The sequence below is a fragment of the Lampetra fluviatilis genome, chromosome 37, assembly GCF_964198595.1.
Source record: "Lampetra fluviatilis chromosome 37, kcLamFluv1.1, whole genome shotgun sequence".
NCBI lineage: Eukaryota > Metazoa > Chordata > Hyperoartia > Petromyzontiformes > Petromyzontidae > Lampetra > Lampetra fluviatilis.
The window spans coordinates 3674176-3685575 of NC_136311.1; the positions used below are offsets into that span (position 1 = coordinate 3674176).

Sequence of the window (11400 nt, forward strand, 5' to 3'; positions counted from 1 at the left end):
TGAATGGGGAGGGTGGGGCTGGGTGGGGAGTGGGAGGGGTGGGGCTGGGTGGGGAGGGGGTGGGGCTGGGTGGGGAGGGGCTGGTCACCCCGTGGTGCCCTTATAAAACTCAACGTTTAACCTACTCACGCCGGCTTGTGCCCGCCCTCACAGTCGGGCATATTTGCGGAATACACCACGCCGCCGTTGACCCTGGCCATTGACCGAGCAACCCAACGTTCCTACCAGCTCCCTCCGCAAGAATGTGTTATTCAGCTACTGACCACGTAAGCATTTCTGTTCATTGTGCATCAAGAATAATATCTGTACGAGTAGTCCTAACACCTGGTATATATGATGATAATAATGAGCGTGGTTACCATGGCGCATTCATGCACGGCAGAGGAGCACCAGAGCTACACATCGTCACGTGGCCGATCCTGGATAAACATTCGACTGATGGCAGCGGCCAGTCGCTAACAGAAGCCGGAGGCGTGGGATCTAACGATACTTCGATGACTAATATTGGTTCTTAGGCTCACGATACGTACCACGAATTGTGCGTGTAGTTGGCGATCGTTTATGACGTATGCAGAGTACGCCCATATGACATCCCTTTACATTTCGGTTAAAGGAACAAATAAAAACTATACAAACAAACAATACAATGAGATGCTAAAATCGAGACAAAATTTTTTAACGGATCGTGAATTGACATACCACCCCGAATCGTGACAATTCACACTTCCTTGGGTGATGGATAATTCACAGTCGGATGCGCAATGGCTGAGCCTCCACTCGGCTGCATATTGCAGCGCAGCGTCTGTGTGTGTGGTGGCGGGACTCGTTTCAATACGAATCCAGCGCATTCTGTGTGAGGCGCGTATCGGAGTTGTGGCCTCCGACCCCTGGCCGCCCGTGATGCGGCCGTTGTCTCACAAAGCGCAGGAGGTTGATGACGGCGGCGGGAGTGACGCCAGGAATCCTTCCGGCCGCTCCGATCTGTGGCCCAGGACAATGGCATAAAAACGACGCCCACCACACCGACGCGAAGGACCAAATCGCACAGAATGTGCCCCCATCTCATGAGAACTCGGGCGTCATATGCAGGGTCGAACCTTCACAGTGCTGGTCAGCTGCACGCTACACCACGCAGAGTAACGCCGTGAGGATCCACACCCGGTCAAACAATTGGTGCCATCACGAGCCACCGTCGAGAGCAGTATCACAGTCGGGGCGACGTTGCGACGTTGTGGATTTACCCAATGCAAGAATTTGCGAGCACTTTTAACATTTGGGAAAATGTGGAGCGCTGGACGAAGACTCACCGTGGGCGGGCGGACGAGCGCGAGCTTCTCTCGCACCTCGCTCGAGAGCGAGATGTTGAGCTGCTCATAGTCCAGGTCGTCCGGGAGCTGCAGCGCTTCGTCTCGACGGACCTCCTCGATCTCATCCTGCTGCCTCGAGGTGAGTGTGGAGTACACGGCTGGGGAGGATCAGGGGCGGGCGGGTGGGGTGGTGGTGATGGTGAGGAATCGTTATTGTCTAGGCCAGGGGTGCTCAACCTATCCCTCAAGGGCCAGATACGACCTGCAAATTACTTTCAAGTGGCCCATCGCCACTTGAGGCCTACCCACAAACTGTCCGTCACTGCAAGCATCTTAGCAGTAATCGGGAACTGGTGGGGGATATTTTCAACTTGGCAACACTTTAGCATGCTCAGTCTATTTGTCACTGCAAGGGCCTCTGGCACTGACAGAAGTAACGGAGGGAGGTGTTAATGCGCGATTGCCCGCCAGAGGTATGCGCAAGTTCGATTTGGCCCTCGGTAAGGAAATGGTTTACCATTCCTGTCTGCGTAACATGCCACTGCTTGACGATACGGCTACTCCACACTTCGTGAATACATTGCAAGCCACGGAGCCCAATGTAACATCGTGTCTGTGTGAGCCTTGTTTTTTCAAGTTACAAAAATTAAACGAAGCGTCTTGTACATATCTAGACTGTCTGCCTCGAAAAGTGAGTTGGACGGCAGAATGACATCACGCTGCAGACACACAAAATCAACAGCCTGCAGCGAACGCCACGTGCAACGGAACAAATAGCCACTCGTCACCTTCAATCTTCATTCTCTCGCACACCTCCTGCGAGTGGGTGAACCGGGCAAGGTATTCCGGGAAGACGACCGCTATGTCCATCAGAGTGACATTTGGCTGTTGCAGAACGAGATGGGCACTGCGACCACAAAGACGGAGAGAGAACCCACAGTGGGACCACAGGCGCCGGCTTCTCTCCACGGAGACGGTGGCAACGCGCCGGGTATGCTTGCGTGTCAACTCCATCGTTGGATGTAAACTACCTTTGCTTCGACAAACATTTAATGATGTAAAAAAAACATTGCCTCTAGCAGAATACAAGAGTGGATTTTAATAGTTGTGTGTTTGTGCAGGGAGCGGTTATGTCGCGGTTAGCACGCTACGCTGTGAACCCGGCGCACGGAGTTCGATTCCCCGGGCATGGCTATTATTAAGTGTTTATCTGAACCGGTCCTGGGCCGCCCCTAGATTGACAAGGCATTACACGAGTACCCGGTGCGGTGTGTAAACATCAGCAATGGGGAGACGAAGGCGGAACGGGCGTGGTCATGGCTTTCATAGGGGCTCGTAGCATTTACCCCAACAGCCTTTATGGGTTACACGGGCAATCTTTGTCTTTTTTAATCTCCATAAGCTCCCATCCGTTTACACGGTTCATACGATGACTTATTCGCACGGCGACTCTCACGTGCCTGGGGCTGTCACTGCGCGTGCTGCTCATGTCACATGACGGCAGCGCCTTATTCCACTTGGAGGTCGAGAGGCGGTGGTCTCGGAGGATGTCGAGCCCCTCCTGGAGCTTCCTGCCGACGGAGAGGGCGCGACGGTAGCGCTCCTCACTCACGCAGCCTGCCTCTGTGTAACCTGCACAACACAGAGATCCCCCGTGTATCCATGCAGCAGGCTGTTGGGCCAAGGGCTGTGAGCGAGTCCAATGAAGGCCGGTATGATGCATAAGGGGGATGGGAGATTGGCTAGCACCGCACCTGGCCGCCTTTGTCTCCCCGTTGGTGGTGTTTACACACTGCACTGGGTACTCATTTAAGGCTGAGTCGACCGAAAGGAGGCCCAGGATCAATTCAGATATTTCATCACCGATTTAATGGCTGTGAGCGGAAATCCAACTACGGTCGTCAGGTTCGTAGCTTCGTATGCTAACCAGTGCACTACCGCTCTGTGTAACCTGCAGACTCGCACACACAAACACATCTTCTTCTCTCCCGTCCAGCTTTTACAGAGGCTGCTGGGTAGTTGGACCACAAGTACCCGGTCCCTCCATCGATTTCTGTCATCGCCTCTATTTCTATCAAACACACACGCACGATGTTCACGAATGCAGATACACCAACACCCAGCTTGTACAGAGACAACACTCAACATATACATGGGACTGCTGGTGGCAAAGCGGTAATCGCAGGGGACGCTAAATATAACGGTGCCTTTTGTTGACCAGGGAAAGGGTCACCGGGGTCGTTAAAACTATTTCGTTCAGGAGGGTACTGCATTGGAATTTTGGTGAGCTCCATTATTTAGTGGTTTCGTGTGGGAGGACAAGTGGAGAAAACCACACAAATTAGGGGGTGACACTCAAAGCTAAATAAACCACGGCAGTAACACAATCCTAATGCAGGACCCTCCTGAAAGGCAGTTCTTGAGATGGATACATTTATAATTATATTAGTATTATTTCCCACCACAATATTCAGCCCGGGGCCTTAAGATTGTCGCCGAGTGAATTCCCGGCCGGTGTGATCATTGGCACGCGCACCTCTCGGTGTGAGGCGCTGGTCTGCATTGTCGGGCCGCAGCGAGAGCCGGAACTCGGCGCGGCTGGTGAACATGCGGTAGGGCTCGCTGGCGCCCATGGTGGTGAGGTCATCGATGAGCACGCCCAGGTAGCCCTCCGTGCGGCTCACGACGAACGGCGGCCGCCCCGTCGCCCTCAGGCCTGCGTTTATGCCGGCTATTATTCCCTGCAGGCAGACGTGGGGAAGGGAAAAAAGAAACACAAGTGACGATCCCGACGGACAACATCGGCTGGCCTGCATCGAACACCAGCAGCAGCCGGCAACTTTATAAATTCGAGTGAGAATGTGAGCTGCTTCTTTGAGTCTTTGATAAAGCTGACGAAATTATATCGGAGAGCCGTACGGTACAGCCGCAACCCGAGACGTCGTTACTGGTCGTTCCTAGTGACCCAAGCTGCCCAGGGACCCCTGCCTCGATCTCCCTGACCTGCGCGGCTGCCTCCTCGTAGCCCGTGGTGCCGTTGATCTGCCCCGCGAAGAACAGCCCCTGCACGAGGCGCGTTTCCAAGGTTGGACGGATCTGCCGTGGGTCCATGAAGTCGTACTGCACCCCGTAGCCTGGCGGTCGAGCAAGGAAAGCAAGAGAACCCCTCCTGTTATCGTACCAGAGTTCACCCGCTCAGCGTAACGCCGTGCAGCCACAACGCGCTGTGAAAAATGCAAAATTAAAATCGGGCCTAGTTAGGAAACGCGGTCTTGAAGGTTGTGCGAGCCACATCGCGCTCGCACGATCTTGAGGACCGCTCCCCTCCACGCCGCGTCGCGCCCCTGACCTGGGCGCAAGACGCGACAGTTCTCGAGTCCGGGGATGGTGCGCAGCAGCTGCTCCTGCAGAGGGGCGGGCAACGTCATGGACAGGCCCTGCGGGTAGATGATGTCGGAGTGCAGCCCCTCGGGCTCCAGCCATACCTGGTGCCTCCGCCCCGAGAAGCGCAGCACCTTCGCCTCGATGGATGGGCAGTACCTTGAGTAACGCAGCGCACGCGCCGTGTCAGCAGGAGCGCGACTCGCACGCCGACACAAACGTGTGCGTACTCACTTTTTACCAGCGATAAGCTGTGTGGGTGAACGCACATTTACGTATATCATCTCTTACCAGTTTTCTTCCAATTGTGCTTTAGTTATTGTGTCGCGAGTCAAAGTGGTCATTTTGAGCTCTGGCTGGAGAATGGCTCACTTAAGTAGGTATCACTGAACTACTGCTTATCAACACTCAGGGTGCTGCAGTTTCCCACATTTCCCGTGATAGAGGACTTATAACCAAATCATTGTTAATTGTCACTGGTGGTAATGAGCAAACGTCGCACTGGCACAACTCACCTTGGCCCCATTGTGGTCTCCGCCACGTGCATGGTCTGATGAAGATTGTCCCGTATCATCTGCTCCACCTCCGGGCCCGTATGTGTCAAGTGACACACCATCTGCTCCTCAGGCTGGAGACGCGCACACACACACACACACGGTTCAGCCTCTTGGCAGTTTAAGGGCTCAGTGGAAAGCATTCCATACTTCAAGCGTATGCCAAATAATTTCAATTGTTGTGCTTTCGCTATTATTCCTTGAGACACAAAGTTGTCCATGTGGAACCCTTGCAGAGCAGCTCGATTCATGTTAGAGAACGGCCCGCGAGGGGAGGTGGTCTCTATTTTTGACGGTACAGCTTCCTGACTTCGCATGCCCTCCCTTGGTGAGAGCGGATGGTCAATGAACCGCATGAGCACATCACAAGGATGCTGCGGATAACTTACGCACACATGGAGACTCGCGTACACCCCACAGTGTGAATGTGGTGAACAACTTCAAATGACGGAACATCCAGTGAACATCTGTCCACCGTTTCTCACTCCCCCGGATCTCTGCGATTCAATTGGTATCTTCCTGAAGCTCTCAACTGGATATCAAAATGTGATATACTGTAAAAAGTGTATAATATTCCTCCATACAATACCCTCAATTCAGGACTGAGTGCCAGGGATCACAGCAGTGAAGTAGGTCTGTGCCAACAGCCGCAGTGAACCGTCGCATTACGTGGCAGCGAGCAAAGGAGAACGAAGGAGACTACCTTGATCCACACTTTCTCATTCATGAAGCTGAATGGAACCGGAGGGTTGTCCGGAAATTGTTTCTGAAGATCGGCGAAATTCACAGAATCTTTGGCGATCCGTGGTGGCGTTCCTGAAACATGAAATAGGCATGTTACCGAGTACCGACGGTGACCACATCACTCAAAACGAGCTTCTTGTGCCTTCAGCGCAAGAACGGAGAGTGTGCTTTAAATGCAACCTAAAATTTAATATAACCGTGACCCTAGGAACGTGGAATTTCCACCCCTAGCTCAATGCCACCAATGGAGATGAGCGCCACCCCCAATGCTCAATTGTGTGCCGGGGAGCAGCAGCAAGCCCACCGGAACTCATCCGTTTTAAATCCACGAAGACCGGTGATGTCATGGTGACGGCAGGAGATGTGCAAGATATTTCTGGGAGGACCGAACGTATACGGTCATGACAGTACCTGTCCAGAAATAATATTTTACGTGTACAGGTAGTCCCCGAGTTACGATGGTCCGACTTACGATATTTCGATCTTACGATGGCGATAGCGATACGACAAAATTGCCATCAACAACCTAACATCGTTCAAGTATGCAGACGACGGACATAATCTTGGCGAGTACAGTACAATATACGTTACGATACGTTCAATGCATGTATGATACGTAGCTTTAGCGATTTCATTTTAAGGTTACCACGATACGATACGTTCAATGCATGTTAAAAGTTTTTATAGCAGATAGGATTGTTTCCTGAAAAAAACTTTATATTAAATGCAGTTCATATAAATAGGCTAAGAATTTACCTTGGTTTTTTTTAACTATACATTTGACTATGCAATACAGTATTGTAATTAATAAATACATACAGTATATAGTTTATACAGTACGGTACTGTAAATTGCGCTGTTTTGCTAAATTATCACCATTCTTTAAGACTCCTGGGTAGGCTAGGCCATCTTCGACTTACGATATTTTCGACTTATGATGGGGTCGTCGCAACGCATCTCCATCATAAGTAGAGAAATACCTGTATTAGAAGTATCACTTTCATTTATGTTTGCGGGTTTATCAGGTTTTTTTCTGCATGACGTCTCACGTTTAGTGTTGGCAACTTCTCTGTCCGCGGAGAAACGCCCAGCACATGGAGTGAAAAAGTGAAACAGCGTGCCCGACAGTACGCGCTACAACCCCAAATAACAACATCGGAAAGCTGTTAATCACGACCGGGAAAACCTGCAGCGGTACCGCCAGCCAGCTTCACCCGTTTTGAGTCTCCCAACGGTGAAGCCGAGCTCCTCGAGCGTCCGAGCCAGCCCCACGGCGGGGCCGTCGCCCGCGCGCCCCGCCGGCCACGTCTCCGTGCCGATGCCCACGACCCCGCGCAGGAACGTGCCCGCGGTGATCACCACGCCGTGCCCCTCCACCCGCTCGCCGCTCCCTAGCGGCCACACGCACACGTCCAGGGGGCAGAGGTCGCAAACGGGTTTTGATTCCTTACTCGTACCCGTACCCGACCGCAACAGGGTGGCAAATGTGTACCCGTACCCGTACCCGGACGGGTACGGGTACTCGTTCCCTACTCGTACCCGTACCCTACCCGAAATGAGTGACAAACGGTTACTCACCAGTGACTCACGGCCTACCCGTACCCGTACCCGGCCGCACCAGGGTCACAAACGGGTACCCGTACTCGGCCGGGTACGGGTAGCCGGGTATCGGGTAGGGTACGGGTATCGGGTACCCGATTGCGACCTCTGCCAGTGGGTCAGCGACTGGGAGAGAGGTTAAAACGTTCAGACATCATGGTCAGGCATGAGAGTGATGAGGCAAGTGTTTGTTTAAATACAAATCTGAATTGGAAGGCAAGTAATAATTCATACGCCAAGCAATTGAGACGAATTGTCATGATTCATGTTTTGCGATTGAGGAACGTATAGTTTGGCCTCGTCTTTTCTGTCTCAATTGTATAATGTTGGTGGTTACCCTAGTTTCGATATAACATTAACATTTACATTTCATATAATTCACACAGGTGGTAAATAACGATTATCACACATATTCTTGGGTCTATCGGTAAAGCCACGTAGATAGATCAAATAATAAAAAATAATAACAATATCATGATGTTTCGATCGCAACACCAGTAATCGTCATCAGGCGAGAAATATCGCGGGAGATTCTCAGCAGCATACGATTGCTTGTGTTGCGATCGAAACGTCGTGATATTATTTATATTTTTTATTATTTGATCTATCTACGTGGCTTCACCGAAAGACCCAAGAATATGAATTCCTGCAGTCACGAAAGCTTTAAGTCAAGATTATCACACACTCAATTTGATGCATTTACAGTGAGTATAAGAAATGTTATTAATTCATGAATCGATGCATCATTACATGCCTAATAATTATGTATTTAGCTATGTAACAGTAATTCAGAACAAGGGTCACACGGACCACATCATTAACTAGGCAACGGTACATGTCAGGTTGCGTACACAGTTGGGGTTGGGGTAAATTACTTCAACTCACAAGCTAAGCAGGATAAGCTGGACTACGATGGGTCTACAGCGAGAGTCTGAGACATACCCAGAATAACTCCGCGCACACGACACTTCCCCACTTGCGTCACCGCGGGCTCATCGACGATCAGGTCCTCCACAGCTGCTGTCCGCACCGTCAGGTTCGGCGTCCTCAAGATCTCCTCCTGAGTTCCAGTCCAGGGGTCGAAAGGCAACGGTCACAGGTGCATTGTACACAGGGCTTCTTACATAGAAAAAGAGCTTCATAGCTCATCGGATTTCTCCAGGATAAATAAAAATTCTGATTATATGAATCAACACAATGCCCCAGGTAAAATGATGAAATTTCAATTGGAAAGCTCCACGAATTAAATTTCGATTTAAAGCTTTCGTGACTGCAAGGATTCATCTTCTTGGTTCTTTCGGTAAAGTCACGTAGAATGGCAATAATAAAATAATAAAAATAAAACATTATAAAATAATTCTCACGACATTTCGGCCACAACGCAAGCAGCCGTCTTCAGGTGAAGAACAGAGCTGTCGAGAAGACAGAGTCTGTCTGTGGCCGAAACGTCGTTAGAATTATTTTATTGTTTTATTTTAATTATTTTATTATTTCCATTCTACGTGACTTTACCGAAAGAACCAAGAAGATGACTCCACGAATTCGTCAATTATGGGGAATTTCCCGCATCTTCTGACATCTTAAAAAATTATACAGGGTGTCTGAAGCATAATATGATATATACGTCCAAAACTGTGCACTCACCCAAATGGTCTAGAGAGCGGTGAGTGTGCGGTGGTGAGTTTCAGGAGGAGCGGCGGCACCTGCATGTTTTGCTTGTACAACGTGCGGTCGATTTGCGCTCGAAGTCCCCACACAGCGGCGCCCTTGCGGCGGTTGAGCACGTGGTAGTGCACGCCCGAGAGGTCGCACAAGCGCCCACACAGCCCGTCCAGGGCATCCACCTCGCGCATCAGATGGCCCTTGCCGATGCCGCCAAACGAAGGGTTACACGACATCTCGCCTGCTCCATAACCGTGCCAGGGAAGGTGAGCGGGGGGGACAGGGATTGGCGATGAGAGAACACGAGCAGAGACAGAGTGTGACCACATGGTAATAGAATGATGGTGAAAGTAGCGCACAGTAACATTAGTGCTAAAGTTACTAAACTTATCACTACATAGCTGCCACAATGAAAAGTAAAACCAGAGAGCGGGTTGAGATGCCACCTTGAGTGACACGGGTATTCATATGAGAGAAGAAAAGGTGAAAACTTAGGCATTGGCCGATCTGCAACGGTGATGGCAATGCCAACGATGCCGATTACACGATGACAATGTAGATTGGTGATTTTACCAAGTTCAATTCTAATGCTGCCGAGGATTCCGATTGCTGAACACGCTCGGAGGAGCTCTCGACGCCTCTGCCGTGCTCACCGACGGTGTCGAACTTGTGCGTGACGAGCAGCGTCCGGGCCCCCGTGCGCGCTGCAGCCGCTGCCGCCTCGCTCCCCGCGTGCCCCCCTCCCACCACGATCACGTCGAACTCGGGGGCGCTCTCCGCTCCTTCGTGTCCAGAGCTGCAGTACTGGGCACGAGCCGGCCATCCCACCTCTCCTCCAGAGTGCGTCCACGTGGCTCCACGGGCTCTCGCGTGACGATTCAAGCAGCGCAGACGATTTGCTCCTTTCAGAAGCATCTCTGACACTTACGGAGGTTAACAAGAGTGCACATGAATCGGATTAGTCAAAGGGTTTTCACAAACCAAGTCTAACTCTGTAAAAACGTGAAATACTGACGAGACAGAAATGTGGATGCAGGCTGGACACAAGAGTCACAATAATGTACAATACATGCAGAAGGTGATTTTAGGTTGCAAAGGACGCGATTGTGAACATTACTTCAGTCTTCCCATCATTCCCTGCAATCTGTGCCCAGTGGTCAGGGAGGGCTTGTTCACTTAAAGCCCACGAGGCACAAGGCAGACGTAAGCATTGATGATGCTTGATCCCTGACAAGGATGAAACCTGGTATCAAGTTGTCTAACCATTAGGCTGCAGGTGCCAATAATGATATAGTCACAATTCATAATATAGGTTTCTTTGGGTTAGACCGCGTAAATGTGTCGTTAAACCTGCCACCACCCGACACACCCACTTTAGTAAGGTTTGTCACGATTTGTCCACTACGAGTCCGGCAGATGAACACATGCATCAAAGAACAAAACGCAAATGAGAAAATTTGACTTACGAAACGTGACATTGGGCGGGGATATGATCAAGGATGGTATATAGCAGGTGGACACGAGACTGGTGTCAGGACGCCAGCCAACAATGATGGGAAATAGGAGCGAGGTGCATTGTGGCATTGCGGGACTGTGAGAGATTGCAACAACGTGGAGGGAGAGGAGGCTTCATCCAGCGGTGGACATAAATTAGCCGATGATAAAGATGACATCACGAGAAACGGTGCAAACACGCGAGAAGACACAGGTAAGTCTCATTCGTAACTTACTTCACAAGTGCCGCGTTTAAGGGCGGCGCTGTGCTCACGAAGACGGGCAAACTCTGGGCAGCCCAAGGAGTCCTCGGTGACCTTGCTGTAGGGCCGGTGACGCCGCGTGCACCCAGTTCCGAAATTTCGGTGGTCAACAACTTGAAAACGTCCGTCCGGTTCTGACGGGACGAGGAGGACGGAGGGAGGAAAGGGGGGGGGCAAACGCAGTTTGTATGGGCAGAGCAGGCGAATCAACCAAAAAAACGCGAGCTCTACCTCTACCGAGCAAACCCTCCTATTGACGCTAAACCCCCACCGGCTCTTAGTAAGTTATTTTAGTTCCGTGTGTGTGTGTCTCTCTGTGTGTGAGAAAACGCATCCTCAGTGTGCGCTCACATGTTTAGCGGCCACCTGACCTCAGCCCGAACACGTGTTCCGTTC

At 51.1% G+C, this 11400-nt stretch overlaps 1 protein-coding gene across 1 annotated transcript; it reads right to left on the reverse strand.

Annotated features, from left to right (window-relative positions):
• Positions 1-55: 55 nt before the first annotated feature.
• Positions 56-11400, reverse strand: MTO1 (mitochondrial tRNA translation optimization 1). Its single transcript, XM_078873926.1, has 15 exons — positions 11356-11400; positions 10978-11138; positions 9901-10170; positions 9289-9488; positions 8528-8645; positions 7201-7377; positions 5946-6058; positions 5204-5316; positions 4657-4847; positions 4311-4441; positions 3844-4048; positions 2768-2939; positions 2096-2214; positions 1308-1465; positions 56-981 (listed from the first exon to the last, which is right to left on the reverse strand). Coding segments are annotated over exons 2-15 (2121 nt in total). The 5' UTR covers positions 10979-11138; positions 11356-11400; the 3' UTR covers positions 56-828.